The 21,976-nt window shown below is 48.0% G+C and overlaps 1 protein-coding gene across 4 annotated transcripts in view; it reads left to right on the top strand.

Annotated features, from left to right (window-relative positions):
- Positions 1–1,012: 1,012 nt before the first annotated feature.
- The window catches only part of sox5 (SRY-box transcription factor 5), a 471,378-nt gene continuing 450,414 nt past the window's right edge, over positions 1,013–21,976 (top strand). For 3 of the 4 annotated variants that reach the window (XM_038811022.1, XM_038811020.1, XM_038811021.1), the window contains exon 1: positions 1,013–1,267. Coding sequence is in view for 2 of the 4 variants with exons in the window: in XM_038811020.1 (XP_038666948.1) it covers positions 1,086–1,267 (182 nt within the window). In the remaining 2 variants the exon portion in view is untranslated. Of the gene's footprint in view, positions 1,268–1,665; positions 1,782–21,976 lie in introns of those variants that run through there. The other variant, XM_038811026.1, reaches the window with a different exon arrangement.

The following is a 21,976-nucleotide window of genomic DNA, read 5'->3' on the forward strand; positions in this document are numbered from 1 at the left end:
ACACACACACACTGACACACACAGTGACACGTATACAATGACACACACAGTGACATGCATACACTGACACATACATACACACTGACACACAAACACTAAGGCACAAAGTGACCACACACATTGACATACACACTGACACATACACACACTGACACACACAGTGATCACACACACTGACACACAAACACTGACACACACAATGACACATTGACAAACACTGGCACACAGTGACTTAGTGACACACGCACATTGTGACATACACACTGACACATACATACACTGACACACACAATGACACACACAGTGACACACAAACACTGTCACAGACACACACTGACATACAGTGACACACACAGTGACCACACACACTGACACACAGTGACCCAGTGACACACACACACAGTGACCACACACATTGACATACACACACTGACACATTGACATACACAGTGACACCCAAACACTGACACACACAGTGACCACACACACTGACACACAGTGACCCAGTGACACACACACACTGACACACAGTGACCCAGTGACACACACACACAGTGACACACATATACTGACACACACACAGAGACAGATCCTGCTCTCCACCCTGAGCTGATCATTGATCTCCAGCTCCCGATGCTGCACGCTGGGAAATGTTTGAAACGTCTGCGGCATGGCCGCTGTCAATTGCTGGCTGGAGAATGACAGCCCTGGAGAGGAGGAATGGGTGGGGGGGGGGGGGGGGAGAGAGAGATCAGAGAGTCCGGGAGGTGCTCCCACTGCTCTCCGGCTGGCACTGGCCCTCCTTTGTACCCTGTCTTATCCCCCTGTCCAACCCAGAGCCCCCTGTTTCCTGGGAGTTGGAAAGATGGAGAGAGACAGACAGAAGGTGGTGGTGAAGGGGTTGCACAGGGAGAGCCCAAGTGTTCTTTAAAGTGAGTGGGGAGAAGGAGGAGGGAGGGAGGTGTGAGTCAGTGTGTGTGAGGGGTGGGGGGTGCTGTGGACTGTGAGGTCATCCAGGAGTGTACCAGTCCCCCCCTCTCTCTCTCTCACACACACACACACAGCTCATTGTCCTCGCCCTGTTGATGCCTTTTGTTGTTCGTCTCCAGCCGCCTTTTGACCAGCCCGGGGATCTCACATCGCCTTTGACAGCAGCAGGCAGCACATCTCTCTCTCTCTCTCTCTCCCTCCCTCTATCTCCCTCTCTCTCCGTCTCTCACTCTGTGTGCATGCGCCACGTCGGAGACCAGAGCACCAACAGCACCAGGTACAGTCTCTGCAAACTGCATGTGACTTTTGTTTATCGTGTTCCTTGTTGTTTAGAGAAAAAAAACTCTGTTGTTTGCCCCCCTCCCAAAATCTTGCCTTGTTTGCAGAGCCCTCCCTCCTCTCCTTAATCCAATCACTGGGACACACACAGAGAGTTCCTTTTTGACAAGTATCTACTGTTAAACATGCATTTCAAGCTGCACTCTGCACATTTCTCTCTCTCTCTCTGATTCTTGTGCTTTGAGCTCCAGCTTTGAAATATTTTGCTGCTGCTGCTGTTGTTGTTGCTGCTGGACTTGGATCTACCCCCCCCCCCCCCCCCCCGCTCCCTCTCTCCCCCTCCCCTCTCTCCCTCTCCCCTCCCTCTCCTGCCAGTGAGTGGGTTTCGCTGGGTAAGCGGAAAGTGCCCCCGCGACCTGCGCTCGGCCGGTTCTCACTCACTCCCCCGGCTCGAAAGAGGAACTAAATCGCCGCTTTTGCCGCCTGGTGGCTTTGCAGAGACGAGACCAAAGGTTAGCCGTGTGGGAGCTTGCGGGCTCTCATTGATTCCTTTTAAGAGTTAACATGTTGTGATTTATCTTCCTCTTTCCTTGTGGGATGGGAGGGTGGGTGAGAGTTGTATTCACGTGTGGATGTCTGTACTTTGCCATTCTAATGAAATAGTTCATTGTGCGGATTTGATGGGGGGCATTTTTTAAAAAAACATTTCATTTAAATCCTAGTCGTTGCTTGGACTCTTGATTTGTACAGGGTGGGGGGGGGGGGTGCAGAGGGGTGGCTGTGTGTGTTTAAATAGTTCTTTTTTGGGGGGGAGCTTCACATTCACACACACAACAAAAAAACTATTTGCCTCAATCCTGCTTTTGCTGACACCTACAATGGGACAGCGCCGAGTGAATTCAGGGTTAACAATGGAGTTGGAATGGGCAGAAAGCAAGCGCAGAAATGAAGTATTGAAGAAAGGGAATTATCACATCGTGTTCAGGACGTAATGAAAGGTCAGCGTCTAGCTCCACACAAGAGCTTATTATGCAGCAGCACTTCTTTTATTTTAGTCCCCCCCCCCCCCCCCCCCCACCTCTCTCTTTTCCAACTCTCAAGACTTTTAGCATTGTCTGTGAAGTCTCCCCCCTCCTCCTCCTCCCCCACAACTTTCCTTTACTTTTCCCTGTCACCTCGAATTCCAGCTCCCCTTGTGCCGATTGACTTTCTACCTTCGGGGCTGGTAGCAAGAACAAGGGGTTGGTAAATGGGGGAAGAGGGAGGTGGAGGGGGTGAGGAATAGAGAGGGGGACACTCGCTCCTTTTCCACTTATTGTAACACACACACGGCGGGTAAACAAAATTCCTGTCGTGTATCTACTTGTTTTTTTTTGAGGGGGGGGGGGCGTCAAAGCACCGAGGAAAGGATTGTTGTTTTTCCTTGAATAAAACGTGACTGGAGGGAGTCCTCGCCTCTCTGCCTTGTGCTAAAACGTGGAGTGAGAGTCTTCAGAATACTTTTGGGGGGGATTTGCATTGAAGCAAGTTGTTAAAAGTAGCATTTGCTGCTATTCCCCTCGACTCCTCGCCACCGCGAGCCTGGATGGTCTGTGCTGGTACCTTTGATCAGGAGAGAAAAGTATTTGAAGCTCGGATGGGAGTCCCGCCCACCCCTATTCTGTCTCTGATGAAAAAGTTAACTGATCCGTTTATTTGCCCTGTTGTTTTAAGTCTCCACGATCCCACCTTTCTGCAGCCTGCTAGGAGTGTTTGTGGTGCTTCGTTTGGGACACTTCACACAGAGAATGAGTCCTCTGCCTGATAGGCATCTGTCTGATCTCCCTCTGCATGCTTTCACTTTTAAGATCTCGCCTTTATTATGTAAAAAAGGCAATTAGAGTTGTATCTGTTTGTTTAAAACAAAATGCCTGTTAATTAGCGTGATCAAAAAAAACTCTCCCATGTAGACCTGGGCTGATTGCTTTGTGGGGACTTTACATGACACACATTGTAATTCGATGCCACTTCTGTTTGCAACCCGGCTCGCTCGTTAGAGAAACAAACTGTGCCTTTTATTGCTAAAGTTTTCAGGATCAAGCTCTCTGTCTTTCCTCCTTCCGTCCCCTCCAGCATTGCCAGAAGAAGAGGCTTTGTTGCCTTCTGAATCTGTGCCGGTGTGATTGTTGGCTCAGGATCAGCATTACCTCCCTCTGAGTCCCGAAAGGTGAAGGGGGTGGGGTGGGGCGGTGGTGTTCGAGCCCAGCTCTGGGGCAACCACCCCTGCCCGGGGAGTCCGGAAGTGGGGCAAAAATATTGGGATCGACTGGCACCTCTTGGATGGAGTGGCAGTGTTAGGGGGCAGTACTGGCATCTGTGGGAGATGTGTTGGGTTGAACCTCACTCTCGACAGCCCTGGGGGGTCTCAGGAAGATCATTTTAAATGCAGTGTTGATAGGAGGGGACATAGAGTCATAGAGAGTTTCACAGCACAGAACGAGCGCCTTCGTCCCAGAGTGGCTGCATTGGCCATCAAGCACCCATTTATTCTAATCCCTTTTTACCAGCACTTTTCAAGTGCTCATCTAAATTCTTTTAAAATGTTGTGAGGTTTCCCGTCTCTCCCACCCTTTCAGGCAGTGAGTTCCAGATTCCAACCACTCTCCAGGTGAAAAAGGTTCCCCCCACATCTCCTCTAATCCCCTTTACCTTAAATCTCTGCCCCCTGCATATTGACCCCTCCGCTGAGGGGTAAAGCTCCTTCCCGTCCACCTGATCTATGCCCCTTATAATTTTATACATGTGTCCAAATCCTCAATATTAGGTGGGAGCTCTTTAGCTTTGGTTGCAGCCTGCCTCAGGAATGGCACAGGGAAGACGAGAACAAACCTCAAGGAAGCCAACTTGGAATGATCCCTCGGACCGGTTCTAGAGGGACATGAGCTGACAGTGTTAACTGGGTGCACACAAAAAACAGGAGATGATCACTCATCTCAAGTGCACTTTAATGATGCAGACAAAACCTGTGAGCAGAAATATATATGTAATATATATATAAAAATACAATATAACACATGGATCTTTCAGCAGAAACTGGTTTACAGATGGTCACTGACCCGCTGCGAAATTTCACCAGTGTCTGTTTCCACTTCAAATGGGCAACATTTTTGTAGCTTAGTTTTTGGAATTTATTTTACTTTCACAGTTTACACAATGGAAACTCACAGAGTCCGACGCGGCAGTTAGATAATCTGTGCACATGCTGGCCAGCTCCCACCCAGCCTGACAGATCTTTCTGGTGAGGCAAGTCCTCTGTTTGGGAGGAGTGTGAGACAGGAGGGATTTCTCAGTAATTGCTGGCCCTTCTGTGGGACTTGTTGGCATGAATGATGCTGGTGATAGGGAATCCCAAAGCACGTTGTGGTGAATGAATTGCTTTTTAATGGTGATCCTAACTGCCGTAATGTAGGGAATGTTTGAGCACAGTGTGTGTTAAGGCCCCACAAAAATGGCAATGTGATAAGGACCATATCCCCCGTTTTAACCAGGTTGGTTGAAGGATAAATATTAGCTGGAACATCACGCCTCCTCTTCAGAATTGTGCCAAGGGGTCTTTTACCTCCACCTGAGAGGACAGATGGGGCCTCAGTGTAATGTCTCATCTGAAAGACGGCACCTGTGATAGAGAAGCACTGAAGTGTCAGCCGCAATAATGTGCTCAAATCTCTGGCGAGGGATTTGAGAACATGGCCCTCTGACAGCACACGGGTTCACAGTCTCAGACTAAGGAATCAGCCATTTAGGACTGAGAGGGACTCCGTCACTCAAAATGTTGTGCACACAGACACCCATATCCCTCTGCTTCTGAACCCCTTTTTAGAATTGTAGCCGCTAATTTGTATTGTCTCTCCGCATTCTTCCTATCAATATGAATCACTTCATCCTTCTCTGTATTAAATTTCATCTGCCACTTGTCTGCCCATTCCATCAACCTCATCACGTCCTTTTGAACTTCTACACTATCCTACTCACCGTTCACAATGCTTCCAAGTTTCATGTCATCTTTTGAAACTATGCCCCGCACATCAGGGTCCAGATCATTAATATGTATCAGGAAGGGCAAGGGTCCCAATACAATCCCATGAGGAACATCATTACAATCCTTCCTTCTGTCCGCAAAACATCCATTGACAGCTGTTTCCCGTCAATCGGCCAATTTTGTATCCATGTTGCTCCTGTCCTTTTATTCCAAGAGCTACAACCTTGCTCCCTTTTAGAAGGCCACGCACACCAGGTCAACAGCATGGTCTTCACCAACCTTCTGAGCTACCTCATCAAAAAATCTAGTTGAAATGAAATGAAGTTACTGTGAAAAGCCACTAGTTGCCACATTCCAGCGCCTGTTCAGGGAGGCTGGTACGGGAATTGAACCGTGCTGCTGGTCTGCCTTGGTCTGCTTTCAAAGCCAGCGATTTAGCCCTGTGCTAAACCAGCCCCTCGGTGACAGGGGGCTTTGAACTGTAGTGGTCAGATCGGTCACTTTGACCTCAGTGTGGCAGAGGAGCACCAGACTAAGTCATGCATTATTTGGACTGCCACTGAAGTGAACCTAAGACTCGGCATGAATTTAATGGCTCCCGGATCCCAGAGCAGGGGATATATTGTCAGGGAGAATGCTGCTAAGACATTCTGTTACATAGATGCTGTGAGATCATGAAGGAAATGAGTAAATGTAGCATTTAGTCACTTTGCAGCACAGAACTTGTGTAACGCTGCCAAAATAGACAGACTGTCAAAGCTTTTCATCTTGTACTTATCAGGACAGATTCACATGAAGATCAAATCTCAAAGGCAATTGTTGTCCCTTTGAGAATTGGCATCCTGGTTAAATGTAGCATGATTGACCTCGAGGGTGATCATGAAAGAAAGGTTTCCACTTCTGTAGCGCCTCTTGTGATTTCAGAATGTCCCAAAATGCCTTATAGCTAATGCAGTCCTTTTTTGAAATATAATTAATGTTGTAATGCAGGAAAAAAAAATGAGCATTTTTGAAAGGAAAGGGTTACGCAACCAAGGACACAGAAATTGAGTTAAGATAGAGATCAATCTAATTGAATGGCAGAACAGGCTCAGGGGGCTGAATGGCTTTCTCTTGTTTAAATGTTCCCACCGTGCATTTTAATAACAGTGCTTGAGGGATACCGATTTGGCAGGACACAGGGGAGAACCCTTTTTCGAGTAGTGTTGTGGAATCTTTAATATCTAACAGAGAGTTAGATAACAGAGAGGGCACGGTTGAGCGGTTGAGTTTAACGATTCATCTGAGAGGCAGCACCCTCGACAGTGCAGCATTCCTGCAGTAAAGTGTCACTGTCTCTGGAAAGGGACTTTGAACACACCACCTTCCGACTGCGAGACAATGGTGCTGACACTTCAGACCCAGTTGGCAGCCGTCAGAAATCCTTGATATAGAAAGTCAGTCTGCAGCTAGCGGAATATATTCCCTCATCTTTAACTAGATCTGATCCAATCTTGACATTGATCCAACCCAGATTCGACATCCCAAAAGCTCCAACGTTTCAAAGTGACATTCAGCGCAGGGACCCAGACGTGCGACTGTCTGCTCGGGATACCCGTGCTTTTATGGATGTCGTTTCATGATGCTGCCGTGGTAGAGTCAATGTTATCGGCTCCATCTTTATTAAATGCCCTTCTCCATAAAGTGTGAGAGGTACACTGAGTGGTGACTGTCAGTAGCATTTCATCGCTGTTAACTAAGGGATTGCAGAGAATGCTTTCACTTTGAAATGCACAGCTGTGTACTGTCAGCTCTTTGAACTCCAGTGTGAAAATGGTCCGCTTATGCCGCTGATTCCAGTTCTTTTTCGGTGCCTCAATTCAAGAAAGTCACTTCGGTATTAGAGAAAACGGAGGAGGCCAGTCACGCAGTCCAGCCTGTTATCCCATTCAGTCAGATCATGACCGTTGTGTATTTCAACTCCTTTGTCTTAACCACCCTGAATGAAAGGAATGGCGGCACGGTGACCCAGTGGTCAGCACTGCCGCCTTACAGCGCCAGGGACCCGGGTTCAATTCCAGCCTGGGATGACTGTCTGTGTGGAGATTTCACTTTCTCCCCGTGTCTGCTTTCCTCCGGTAGCTCCGGTTTCCTCCCACAGTCCAGAGGTGTGCAGGTTAGGTGGATTGGCCGTGATCAATTGCCCCTTAGTGTCCAAAGACGTGCAGGTTAGGTGGGATTACAGGGTTAGGGCAGGGGACTGGGCCTAGAGCGGGTTGGTGCAGACTCGATGGGTTGAATGGCCTCCTTCTGCACTGTAGGGATTCTATGACTTCTTAAAAAATGATTCAAAGTCAAGGCTGGGATAAAGCCTCGAAATGTTAGCCTCGTTCTCTCTCCACAGATGCTATAAACCTGCTGAAATTGTCCGGCAGTTTATGTTTTGTTTCAAATTCCAGCACCCTCAGTAATTTGCTTTGAGATTATAAAGATGCTTTTGGCTTGGACAGGCATATTGGAACGGGAGGAGGCCGGTTGGGCCTTGGAGCCTGCTCCACTGTACTTATATAGAGTTGCGTGATCAATATAGGCAGACAGACTGCAATACAGCAAATAGTGGGTAACCTGTGCGATTCCTGCCCCCCATCACCCCCCACAATTGAGTCATGTAATGTCTCGAATTATCGAGCTTTCTTTCAGTTTTTAGAAACTTCGTTCAGCAGATGGTTCGTGTTAGAAAACGATCGTTGCAAATTGAAAGGTGCAAAGACATTCTGTGCTCAAAGTTTGTTTGCATACCGTTTACCTTGCCGTGCTCTGCACTGCTGGTGTAAATTGAAATGGGACCATTCCTCATACACAAGCGATTCCCAGCTGTCTCAGTTTGCTTATCACTGAGACAGCTTCTCAAGTGGCGGAGCTGCAGAAGCCTGAGCTCTGCTCCACAGAGGAACGACAGATCGGATGTTTCAGCATTCAATCAGGCAGATGACTAAGGCAACAACTTGCATTTATACACCGTTTAACCGGGAAGGGGGGGAGGGGGGGGGGGGGGTGGAATGTCCCCTTGGAACTTGGTGCAACAAAAATTGACATTGGACCCAAAGAATGGCACATTAGGCAGGCTGGCTAACCCTGTGGTTAAAGAACTGGGCGCAGAGAAGGATCCTAGAGTTGGAGAGACACAGATTGAGGGAAGAATTTTGGAATTTCTTGCCATTTGAAGGCAGCTGCCAATGCTTGAGTCAAGGGAGTGAGGTCTGATTAATCTTTTCACACTTTGCAAAGAATGAACAAACTTGCATTTATATAGCACCTTTCACAACCTTAGGACCAGGAGGGCAGTGCCTGAGAACACAGTAGACAATTGAGATACAGCAATCTCCCACAAAGGGCTAAATGATCCAATGAACTATTTTCCTGCTGTTGATCCAGTGATAAATGTCAGATCAGACGCTGGGAGAGCTTACCTGGAGCTCTTCATCAAATGGACGGCCAGAGGATTTTTAAAATATAAATTTAGAGTACCCAATTCATTTTTTCCAATTAAGGGGCAATTTAGCATGGCCAATCCAACTACCCTGCACATCTTTGGATTGTGGGGGTGAGACTCACGCAATCACGGGGTATTGTGCAAACTCCACACGGACAGTGACCCAGAGCCGGGATACAACCTGGCACCTCGGCGCCGTGAGGCAGCAGTGCTATCCACTGTGCCACCATGCTGCCCGGCCATGCGATATTTTTAAGTTCATCTGAGAAGGAGGATGGGACATCTGGAAGATGACTCCTCCAGCAGTGTAACGCTGTCTCAGTGTTTCCCCAAAATGCCATTCAAGGATAAATGTCGCCACAGTCCCAAAGGACTCTCTCCCTGTTGAGAGAGAGAGAGAGAGAGAGAGAGAGCTGACTGGTGGTGATTTAACCTGAAGATCACCACACCTCAGGCAAAGGGCAAAGTTGAGACAGGGCCTTTATGACCAACCTCTGCAAGTACGGGAATTGAATCCACGCTGTTGGCATCGCTCCACATCACAAACCAGCCATCCAGCCAACTGAGCTAACATAGTTGGTCAGTGGAGTAGAGATTGACCTTTTCATTGGGAAGAAGACTTCCACCTCGAAGCCAAGACTGGGCAGGTTTGTTCCATTTATAACAATACGCCACTGATGGATAATTTCCAATTTGGAGCTTGTAATATTCTAGTGTCAGTTTGACTCAGTGCTCCTCACAGTCTACTTTCCTTAATTCAAAATTACTTAACGTGAATTGTTTCGTAATTTGAAGTGAAATCATACAAAAAAAACACCTGCTGAGTTGTTTTATTAAAATTGGGTAATTTGAACCACTGGATAATTTGACTTCAAATTAACAGGAATAGATTGTACACAAATTACAGTTCTCTCCTGGTGGCATGGTAGTTTCGTACTTATGTTACAGGTTGCGTTTACCCTATGGCCTTGACCAATGATCTGGAGACTGTCCATCAAAAATCCCATCATGGCACTTATGCGAATTTTAATTCAATTAAAAAAAAAATCTGGTACCAGTAAAAGTGTCCATGAAGATGGCAGAGTGGCACAATGGTCAGCACTGCTGCCTCACCAGCGACAGGGACTGGGGTTCAATTCTGGCCTCGGGTGACTGTCTTTGTGGAGTTTGCACTTTCTCCCCGTGCCTGTGTGGGTTTCCTCCGGGTGCTCCGGTTTCCTCTCACAGTCCAAAGATGTGCAGGTTGGTGAATTGACCATGATCAAATGCCCTTCAGTGGCCAAAAATGTGTCAGTTTATGTGGGGATAGTTATCTCAGACCATGCACCCCAGTGGCTGGATATTCGGTTCAGTACGGGATGAGAGCAGAGGCCGGGGTGGAGGTTTGACTCGGGGTTTGTTGGCGGATGGAGGTTTTTGTGATAAGGTGCGGTTGGCGATTAGGGATTATGTGGAGTTCAATCAGAATAGGGAGTTGTCGGCGGACAATTTTTGGGAAGCACTGAAGGCAGTGCTCCGGGGAGAAATTATCTCATTTACGGTTCGTGCGAATAAGGAAAGGAGGGCGGAACATGACCGTCCAGTGAGCGAGAGAGTGGAGGTGGACAGGGAATATTCGAGGGTGCCCCGCCTGGAGGGATTGGCAAGGAGGAAAAAGTTGCAGGGGCAATTTGACAGGCTGACAACGGAGAGGGCAGTAGGGCAACTACGTAGGGCAAGAGGGGTGCAATATGAGTATGGGGAGAATGGGCAGCACGGTGGCGCAGTGGGTTAGCCCTGCTGCCTCATGGTGCCGAGGTGCCAGGTTCGATCCCGGCTCTGGGTCACTGTCCGTGTGGAGTTTGCACATTCTCCCCGTGTTTGCGTGGGTTTCGCCCCCACAAGCCAAAGATGTGCAGGGTAGGTGGATTGCCTGTGCTAAATTGACCCTTAATTGGAAATAATGAATTGGCTACTCTAAAATTTTTTTTTAGAAAAAAAAGAGTATGGGGAGAAGGCGAGCTGCATGCTGGTGCACCAGCCGTGGATGTAGGCGGTGTCCAGGGAAATATTGAAGATCCGGACTGGGGCTGGGGATGTGATGTCAGAGCCAGGGTAGATAAATGAGGCATTTAGGGAGTATTACCAGGAACTTTATGAGGCAGACCCAGGAGGAGAGGTTGGGGACATGGCAGGGGGAGGGGGGGGGGGGGGGGGGGGGGGGTGCCTGGATGAGCTGGAATTTCCCCAGGTGGAGGAAGCAAAGAGGCAGGCATTGGAGGAGCCCCTGGGGCTGAGGGAGATGCTGGATAGTATCAGGGGTATGAAGTCGGGGAAGGCCCCTGGGCCGGATGGGTACCCGGCAGAATTTTATAAGAAATTTGCGGCAGACCTGGCACCACATCTGTGGGGGACGTTTAATGAAGCATTGGAGAAGGGGGAGTTGATGGAAACGATGAAGCAGGCAGTAATCATACTGATCCCAAAAAAGCAAAGGATCCGGTGGAACGTGGGTTGTATAGACCCATATCACTATTGAACATGGATGTGAAAGTATTGGCTAAGTTATTGGAGGGGTGGATGGAAGACTGTGTCCCAGGGGTGGTTGCAGAAGATCAAAGAGGCTTCGTGAAAGGCAGGCAGCTCACGAGTAATATAAAACGGCTGTTGAATGTAGTGATGAATCCATCGCGAGCTCTGGTACTGGAGGTGGAGTGTCCATGGAAGTGGAGAAAGCATTTGATCGGGTGGAGTGGCGGTACTTGTTCGAAATTTTAGGAAGGGTTGGGTTTGGGCCCAGATTTGTGGCATGGGTGCGGTTGTTGTATGTGGCGCCAAGAGCGAGGGTGAGGGCGAATGATGTGAGCTCACAAAGCTTTGACTTACACAGGGGTATGAGGCAGGGGTGCCTGCTGTCGCCGCTGCTGTTTGCGCTGGCCATAGAGCCACTGGCGATGGCTCTCAGCGGGTCGGCAGAGTGGCAGGGGATAATGAGGGGACAGAGGGAACATCGGGTGTCGCTCTATGCCGATGACCTCTTGCTGTATGTTTCGGATCCGTTGAGAGTATGGGAAGGATTATGGGCCTGTTGGGGAGGTTTGGAGGGTTCTCGGGATACCAGCCGAATGTAGGGAAAAGCGTGGTATTCCCGGTGAATGAGCTGGCACAGCGGGCTAATTTAGGGGGATGCCATTTACGGTAGCGAGGGATAGGTTTTGGTACTTGGGGATTCAGATAACGAGGGAATGGGCGGGGCTCCATAAGTGGAACCGAACAAAGCTGGTGGAAGAGTCTAGGGAGGATCTTAAAAGATGGGATACACGGCACTTAACGCTGTCAAGGTTCTTGTTTATCTTTCAGGCTCTCCCGATCTTTATACCAACGGTCTTTTTCGGAAAGTGGACACAATCATCTCTGACTTTGAATGGGCGGGGAAGGTGCCTAGGGTGGGGAGGACCCTGCTACAGAGGGAGAGGCAGCATGGGGGTTGGCGTCGCCAGACTTGCTTCATTATTATTGGGCGGCGAATGTGGACAAGGCACGGCGGTGGTGGGAAGGAGAAGGGGTAGAGTGGGTTCAGATGGAGGAGGATTCTTGTAAGGGGTCTAGTTTGAGGGCTATGGTGACGGCAGCATTGCCAATGGCTCTGAGTAGGTATTCAGGGAGCCTGGTGGTGCAGTCCACAGTGAAGATATGGAATCAGCTGAGGAGTCATTTTAGGGTGGAAGGGATGTCGGTGCTAACGCCGCTGTGCGAGAATCATTGCTTTGAGCCGGGGGGTGGGCGGGGGGGGGGGGGGGGGGGGGGGGGGGTGGATAGTGTATACAGGAGGTGGAGGGAAGTGGGGCTGGTCAAGGTGAGGGATTTGAATCTGGAGGAAGGATTCGCCAGTCTGGAGGAGCTAAGGGAGAGGGTAGAGTTGCCGAGGGGTAGTGAATTCAGGTATCTGCAGGTTAGGGACTTTGCACAATAGGTCTGGAAGGGGTTCCCTAGATTGCCAGGATACACCCTGCTGGAGCAACTGCTGCTTCCGGATGTGAAAGGGGAGGGAAGAATTGGGGATATATATAAGTGGCTGGGGGAGCAGGGAGGCGAGCGGGTGGTGAAGATCAAGCAGAAATGGGAAGCGGAGTTGGGAATGGAGATCAACTGGGGAGTATGGAGTGAGTCACTGCAAAGTGTAAACGGGAGCTACTCTTGTGCAAGGATGGGCCTTATACAGTTTAAGGTGGTGCACAGGGTGCATACAACTCGGGCGAAAATGAGTGGGTTCTTTCAGGGTGTAGCAGATGAGTGTGAGAGGAGTGGACAGGGGCCAGCGAAGCATGCGCACATGTTTTGGGGTTGTGAAAAATTGGGAAGGTTCTGGGCGGGAGTGTTCACGGTCTTAGCCAGGACAGTGGAGGAGGGAGTGGTCCTGGACCCTTTGGTGGCGATATTTGGGGTTTCAGAAAAGCCGGAGCTCATGGAGAGGTGGAAGGCCGATATCTTGGCCTTCACCTCTCTGATTGCACGGCGACTAATTTTGCTGGAGTGGCGGTCGGCATCGCCACCTGGGGTAGCAGCTTGGTTGGGTGACCTGTATGACTTCCTGCGGTTAGAGAAGATAAAGTATGAGTTAAGGGGCTCAGTAGGGGAATTGAGAAAAGGTGGGGGATGTTTGTGACCATGTTTGAGGAGCTGTTCGTCGCAGGGGGGTGGGGGGGTGAAAAAGGAGAAAAATCTGTACAAACTGTACCGTTGATTGTTGGGAAGAATATTTCCTGGGGTGATTATTTGCTGTAACCTACTTTGATACAAGTTTGAATCAAATGTGTTTTTTTTTTAAATGTGTCAGTTATGACACATGTCATATGTCTCTCTTCTACAAGAGCAGCCAGTGGTTAGCACAGTTGCTTCACAGCTCCAGGATCCCAGGTTCGATTCCTGGCTGGGTCACTGTCTGTGCGGAGTCTGAGCGTTCTCCCCATGTCTGCGTGGGTTTCCTCCGGGCGCTCCGGTTTCCTCCCACAGTCCAAAGATGTGTTGGTTAGGTGGCCATGCTAAATTGCCCTTAGTGTCCAAAAAATGTTAAGTGGGAGTTACTGCGTTACGGTGAGAGGGTAGATACGTGGGCTTCAGTAGTGTGGGCTTTGTAAGGGCCGGTGCAGACTCGATGGCCCGAATGGCCTTCTGCACTGTAAATTCTATGAAATGCTAGGTGGGGTTACAGGATTAGGGCGGGGGAGTGGGTCCAGGTTGGGTGTTCTTTCAGAGGGGTCATGCAGACTCGATGGGCCGAATGGCCTACTTCTGAACTGTGGGAATTCTATGATTCAAAGGTATCAGATGATTGTGAAAAAAACAAAGTTCTTCACGAATTTAGGGAAGGAAATCTGATGCTCTTTTCAGGGCCAGCCTATATGCAATGCCAAACAAACGAATTAGGAGCAGGAGTAGGCCACTCGGCCCCTCGAGCCTGCTCCACCATTCAATAAGATCACGGCTGACCTGATTGTAACATGAACCCCACATTCCTGCCCACCCCAGATAACCTTTCATTCTCCTTGTTAATCACGAATCTATCTGGCTCTGCCTTAAAAATATTCACAGATTCTGCATTGACAGCCTTTTGAGGAAGAGAGTTCCAGAGATTCACAATCCTCTGAGAGAAAACAAATCTCATCTCTGTCTTAAATGGGCAGCAGCGAACAGCACGGCTGCCAAGGAATACATGGCTGGAGAGGTGGAAAATTCACCCCATCCTCTCCACGTCCACACCAGCTGAATTAGCCCAGCAAGCCATTCAGGGTAGTAGGTCAGGGGACAGTAAATGCTGGCCTTGCAGGTGATGCCAACTTCCTGAGAATTAATGGGGGGGGGGGGGGGGGAGTGTGGTTAAAAGTTTACTACGTACATTCAATGCATTTAGTTACTAAAGATCTCTGAGACCACGTGACTATCCAGCACGTTAACTCAGCAGCTTCCTTCTCTTCACATTTACACTTGTTTCCATTTAATTTGATTTACTCCAAAATGCCAGTTAAATGCCATTGATTAAGCTTCATTGATGCTGTCAGGGGTTGTAAAAAATGTTAAAGAGATGGACTGGTGGAGTGTTTAGTCTGTGAACCAACTCCTGTGTCGTTTGAGAAATGGTGTGGTGCAGTCAGAAGGCTTTCAAATTAGAATTGTCAATGCTTAACAAAAATATGTTAAGTTACTTGCTTTGATCAAGTGAACAATAGCACCTCAGAAGTTCATCCACTATCCTGCCATTGGATGGCTTAATTGGAAAATAATTGAGTTCTGGATCTCCTGGCTGACAGACAAACTTTGGTTCATAAAGAGAAGTAACTTTAAAAACAAGAATTTTAGAGCACCGTTCAATCAGATTATGAGCCTGTAGATGAATAGGTAGGGAAGTTACAGAGCATTGGTACTAACCTCACTTGTCTTCTTTTTATGCTTCTCGATTTTGACATTCATTAATGGTGTCGTTAGACATGTGCGGCCAGACTTGAACAATGCAAGGGTTTTGTACTTCGGCAGCACGTTTTCAAGACTTCAGGATGTCCAAAGTACTCTGCAATCAATTAAGTATGATTTTGAAGTGTGGTCACTGTTACAATCTAGGAAGCACAGCAGCCAGTGTGCGCACGGTAAGATCCCTATAACAGCCACGTGGTAATGACCAGAGCATTGAATTTTCAGCGATGTTGCTTCAGGCATAAATATTGGCCAGGGATTAGCACTGCTGCCTCATGGCGTTGAGGTCCCAGGTTCAGTTCTGGGTCACTGTCCGTGTGGAGTTTGCACATTCTCTCCATGTTTGCGTGGGTTTCACCCCCACAACTCAAAGATGTGCAGGCCAGGTGGATTGGCCATGATAAATTGCCCCTTAATTGGAAAAAATTAATTGGGTATTCTAAATTTAAAAAAATATATATTGGCCAGGGCTTCGGGGCAATCTCCCCAGCGCTTCTTCGAAATAGTGCTGCGGAATTTCTTACGTCATCCCGAGGTGGCAGATCAGGCTTTGGTTTAACCTCCCGTGTGAAATACAGCGGGCGGGATTCTCTGCCCCGACTGGCCGGCAGGATTCTCCATTACGCCGGACGGTCAATGGGGCTTTCCATTGTGGAGCAGCCCCACGCCGTCAGGAAACCCCGAGGCGCCTGCATAACGGAGAATCATGCCGGCGGAGAATCACGCCCAGCATCTCCTGCAGGGCAGCACTCACTCAATACACAACAAGGGGTGTCAACCTAGATTTTGAATCCATGTAGTGGGGTGTCTCTGTGCCTTGATAACAGATTGCTTTGTGCTGCTTCCCACAAGACGGTACAGGGGTGATAAGGGCCAGAATTCTCCAGCCATTGGGATTCCCTATTCCCACCGCTACCGCACCCCCGCCCACGGTTTTCCCGACAGTGTGGAGTGACTTCAATAGGAAAACTTGTTGACAAGCGGTGGAAAGAGAGAATCCTGCCACCGGCGAACGTTGTGCCTCTGAGAAGCACACGGCTGGGGGACGGGAAAATCCCGCGCAAGGTATAAATACTTTTGTGGTATTGAAACAGGGTGTTGAATGGGATGGAGAAGCAAGTCTGTGCACAGTTACATAGTCCATAACACCATATTTAAGGATCACAAACCCTCCCTCACTCCTCAGTGCTTGCATGGCCAGCCTTTGTAGGGTCATTTCTCGTTGTTTAAAATATTTGATTTGAAAGAGAGAAGAAACTAAATGCAGTCAGGTACTGTTGATGTCAGTTCACACTATGGTAAACAGAATCATAAAATCATAAAGCGCAGAAGGTTGCTTGGTCCATTTTACCTGTGGCAGCTCGTAAAAATATCTATTCAATTAATTCACTCCCCTTTCCCCATACCCCTGCAAATGTCTCCTTTACAAGTATGTCCCAATTCCCTTTTGAAAGTTGCCCTTGAATCTGCTTCCACTGCCCTTACAGGCTGTGCCTTCCAGGTCACAATAACTCCCTGTGTGGAGACAAAAATCCTTAACTTCATTCTGGCTCTTTAGTAAATTCTCTAAAATGTTTCCCCTGGTTACTGATCCTCCTCCCATGGAAAGATTCTCCTGATGAACTCTTTCAAAACTCCTCACAGTTTTGAATGTCTCTTTCAAATCTCCAATGAACCTTCATCTGCTCTAAGGGGAATAATCCCAATTGCTCTGTTTTCGGAGAAGTGAGATAGGTTAATCTAGCAGCTCAAAACCGTCGTCCAAGAGGCGTGTTGAGGTCATTAGCAGCAGAAACGAATACTCCCAGAATCTGCGACCACATGAACTGGCATATTCCTCATTCATTGATCACCAGGCTAACTGGCTTGGTCAATGAAGAACCATAGAATCATAGAATTCCACAGTACAGCAGGAGGCCATTCAGCCCATCCAGTCTGCACCGACTCTCTGAAAGAGCACCCTACCCAAGTCCACTCCCCTGCTTTATCCCCATTACCTCACCTAACCTTCACATCTTTGGACACTAAGGGGCAATTTAGCATGGTCAATCCAACTACTCTTCACATCTTTGGACTGTGGGAGGAAACCGGAGTACCCGGAGGAAACCAAGGCAGGCATCGGGAAAAAGTACAAACCCCACACAGACAGTCACCCAAGGCTGGAATTGAACCGAGATTCCTGGCGTTGTGAGACAGTATTGTTAACCACTGTGCCACTTTGCTAGAAGAACCCTGGGCTACAAAGGGTCTACCTGAAAATGAAATACCATCTTGCTGAAGCTACAAGATCCCATTACCAACGCATCACGCTCTGCCTCATCTTGTTGAGCACGGTTGTGGGCAATTAAGCAATAACAAGAGGAGGAGGCTTTATGGGCAACTGATCCTTAATGATGACAGAGCTCAGCGTGTGATTGCAAAAGTTAAGGCTGAAGAGTATGCAACCATCTTCAGCCAGAAGTGCCGAGTGGATGATCTATCTTGGCCTCACCCTGAGATCCCCCCAAATCATAGGTGCCAGTCTCCTTTCAAATTGAATCACTCCACGTAACAGCAAAAAACAGTCATTGATTGCTCTATCAGCCAACTCTCAGTCATCAGAAAAATGTTGAAAGGAATCATCAGCAGTGGCATTTACCAATGACCTGCTCACCGACATTCAGTTTGTACTCCCCCAGGAACCCATGATTTCTTAAGCTGTCTCTCTCGACCTCAATGTGAAATCTGTTGCCTGCCTTGGTGAACCTCATCAGCTTCACATTCCAGCCCGATCACTTGTAAACTGGGCCCTCTTTTGAATCATTATTTGAGGAAAGTGACCAAGTAGCGAATCCTTTGCTGAACTACTTTCTGACTTGTCCATCAATTAACATTAGTTCTAAAATATATGCATCAGTAAATAATTTATGTCAGGCTGCAGTTTCATGTTTACATCAAACACTTTCCAAGTTGTAAATAACACAGAGTATTGGCTTTTAAGACCCTCTTTTATGTCTTATGGAATCAATATTGTCTGTTGCAGATGGCAGTCTGGCTGTGATAGATGAAGCGCTCAGTAGCCTCCAGTAACTACGTTGACTTTCATGATTCTTTGTTATTTGACACATTAATATTCTTCCTCAGAAGGGTTTTACACGACCCACCATAATGCTGACGACAGACCAATTTCTACTTTGCTCATACATCTGATGTAGCGACACAATGCACAAAACAACTTGGCTGGTGAGATGCGAATTTTGTTCTGGAACAAACTGCCTGAAGATTCAATTATGCCGTTAACTTCCAAAAGGGATTGGATAAATACTTGGAACGGGCAAATTTGCGAGGCTGCAGTGAAAGGGCCGGGGGCGGGGGGGGGGGGGGGGGGGGGGGGGGAGGTGTGGTGTTGGACCAACTAGACTGCATAGGCCAGCACAGGTATGAGAGGCTGAATGGCCCTCTTCTGTGCTGCACAATTCTATGACTTTGCTTGTTAATGGTGAAAATGCAATAAATTAAGACTAAATTTCAGCTGAAATACGTTTGGGAAACAAGTTGTTATTTTGCAAAGAGTATCTGGAAGACTTCAGAAAATCCTACCGTCTTACACACTTCATTTAGTGAAGGCACCACATAAGCTTCAATGCACAGATGATCTCCTTTTCTTATCAGCGGTCTAGTGAAGCAACATCTGTAATATAATTTATTACAGGAGAACACTGTTGCAGAGAGGATTTTATGAGGATTAACCCTGGTGCATGTGCACATCATGCCACTGTTGAATAGATGAGTGCTTATGCAATATGTGCTATACATAGTGAGGACTGAATCACGTTAGTGCTATGAAGAATCAGGACTATCCAGGAGGATGTTTGGAGGCAAAATATTTCATCAATTAAATCAAAGTGAATTTCAAAGTGAAGGGAGCAGAGGTTATATCCAGGTCCCGAGGCCCTAACCCAATGATTCTTGATCTTTTTTGGTTGAAGAACTCCATTTCAACTTGATTTCTAACCATGGGCTGAATTTTGCACAGGGGCCAGAGGCCACCAACCCTCCGATGGGCCAATCTGACTTGGCCGAGCCTGCCTGCACTGGACCGATTCGCTCCGTCGACTTGTCGGGACTTTAAATGCCTGGAGGAGGGAGAACCGCCCCCATCAGAGAGGAATTGTCCTCCCCACAACCACCCACACCACCTCCGCTGAGAGCTGCCAACCAATCAAATTTCAGCTAGCTCTCTTGTCCAGCAACTCTGGTGTGGGATTAAGGGGGCTGGGGTCGATAGGGTGGGGTCGGAGGGGAACCGCAGGAGGAAGGATATACCTTTTAGGGAGTGGACCTATGACTGGCATCTTTCTCTGGAGCCAGCAGTGGTGTGGGAGGAGGCCCTTGAGTGTCCACTAACTGACCACTTAAGGGCCTCAGAAGGCAAATGAGGGAGCAGGCCATCCGTGCCTCCTTGATGCGGGTAAAAACTATATGTGGGGGGGGAGGGCAGCACAGTGGCGCAGTGGTTAGCTCTGCTGCCTCACGGCACCGAGGTCCCAGGTTCGATCCTGGTCCTGGGTCACTGTCCGTGTGGAGTTTGCACATTCGCCCCATGTTTATGTGGGTTTCGCCCCCTCAACCCAAAGATGTGCAGGGTAGGTGGACTGGCCACGCTAAATTATCCCTTTATTGGAAAAAAATAATTGGGTACTCTAAATTTTCTTTTTAATTCATGGGAAGGCAGGTGAAGGGCACAGCACTGCTGCCATGGCACCAATTCAGTGCCATCCTGTCATTGGGGTAAGGGACATTCAGACCCATTAATTCCCCACCTAAATTATAATACAATATAGCACTCACTATACCCTCTCTTTGAGTTTAAATTGTACTTCAATATGCTTAAAACTCCCTCCTCTTGAATAAGGATGAACTCACTTGGCACCCACCACCAACCTTCTTACCTCAGTTTGCCTGTCGATTTTCCTGCTGCTCTTAAAGTTCCTCAAGGCGGGTTTTCTTCTGAGGTTTGACAGCCAGCCCACTCTGCACTGCATGTATGGCGGTCACCTCTCCATTTCCACCCCTCCACTTGCAGCAGGCTTGCCTCAGGCCGCTGCTCATTCGCACACTGCTCCATCGAATCCATTTGGGAAAGGGCCTTCAACCAGAAAAGGTTGAAAATCACTGGGCTCAGAGTCCGGAAACAGACTATAACCCCTCTCTGCTCCCTTCACTTTGAAAATCACCACAATTTAATTGGTGAAATATTTTGCCTCCAAACATGCTTCAGGGTAGTCCTGTTACCTCGCAGCACTAATGTGATCCAGCCCTCATGATGCACGTATGGATAAGCACTCGTCTGTTTAACAGCAGCATGAAGTGCACATGTACCAAGATTAATCCTCATACTGTGGAGACCTGGACAATCTCTGCAGTGTCTGATTTAAGAAACATTGGTCTGACTCGTGCACAGGCAGCTTGAACCAGAAGGCTCAAGGTATGTCTTTAAGTTGGACCTTGCGCATGAGTTGAATACTCCAGGGGTAGCTCAAACATTCCAAAAAGAGCAATTCAGAGCAGGCCTGCCTCACCAGCAGCAGGCCTCAGTTCAGTCTTCTGTAGTGGTAAGGAGAGCAATGTGAGGTGGGGAAGAGAGGATGATTGTGGCTTGGCTGAGGCCTTTAATTTTGTTGTCTTGGCAAGAGGAACATAGATGCTTGTCCTAACTCTACATTTAGCTGTAAAACAATTTTGGTTCATCTTATCACTGGCAGCTGTTTGTTAGGCTGATTCCAGATGTTCGACACAGAGAGAGCTCCTGAAACCCGGGGTGCTCATTAACTTATGCAAGGGGCCCAATGTGCGTGAGAAGCAACTATTAGGGGTGTCTGAGAAACTGTCTGACTAAATATGAAGCCAGACGTATTTCAGATATCCTTTTGGCTCAGATTAATCCCTATTTTCTACTTCGAAAGTAGATCCAACCCCAAATAATTTCTACCCCCAAATCCTGAACATTTTTCATTCCTGGTTGGCTGCATGTGCTCCGCCCTCTGGAATATACCACTCTGCACCTCTGTCTCAGAGTGACAGACCCATCATTGCTGGGAGAGGGCGGTGCTCCTGCACCTCAAGTCGAATTGGATTTATAATCCCTCCTCCTACCCACTAGAGAAAATCTCTAACGCTTGCTCAGCACCTCCTGAGTTGTATTTATTTCATTTGAACACTTAGCTCGAGTATTAACTCTGCTTCAAGCCTGTGTCCTATTGCCACAGTGTAGGATATCACAATTCTAAATTGCTACATCTACATTATTTTGGGATCTTTGTTGACTCAGAAATTTCCCATAAATTCTAGATTTATCTTTTATTCAAGCATCAATATATCACATTTCAAAGCACTCCTGTAGGATCCACATTGTTGCAGGTTGATTCATTTAGTATAATTTTTATGATACTCTCCATATATCATTATGGTTCGCAGTATGTGATAAACACAAGCCCTCTATGAGGGTGGGGGGTGCTATCTTCCAGTTAATTAGGCTTGAAGGAACAAATCTGCTTCGACGACAGTACAAATGTGAGACGATGCTGGATCCCAGAACAGGAGAGCAGGAGAGAAGCCGTTTCCAATTGTGGGGAACCCAAAATTAAATAGAGGATTATAGAACCTCTCCATTGCAGGAGGAGGCCATTCGGCCCATTGCATCTGCACCAACCCTCTTCGGCCACATAACCTGCACAACCCTGGACACCAAGGGGCAGTTTTATCATGGCCAATCCACCTTACCTGCACAT

Source organism: Scyliorhinus canicula, chromosome 11, assembly GCF_902713615.1.
Source record: "Scyliorhinus canicula chromosome 11, sScyCan1.1, whole genome shotgun sequence".
Taxonomy (NCBI): domain Eukaryota; kingdom Metazoa; phylum Chordata; class Chondrichthyes; order Carcharhiniformes; family Scyliorhinidae; genus Scyliorhinus; species Scyliorhinus canicula.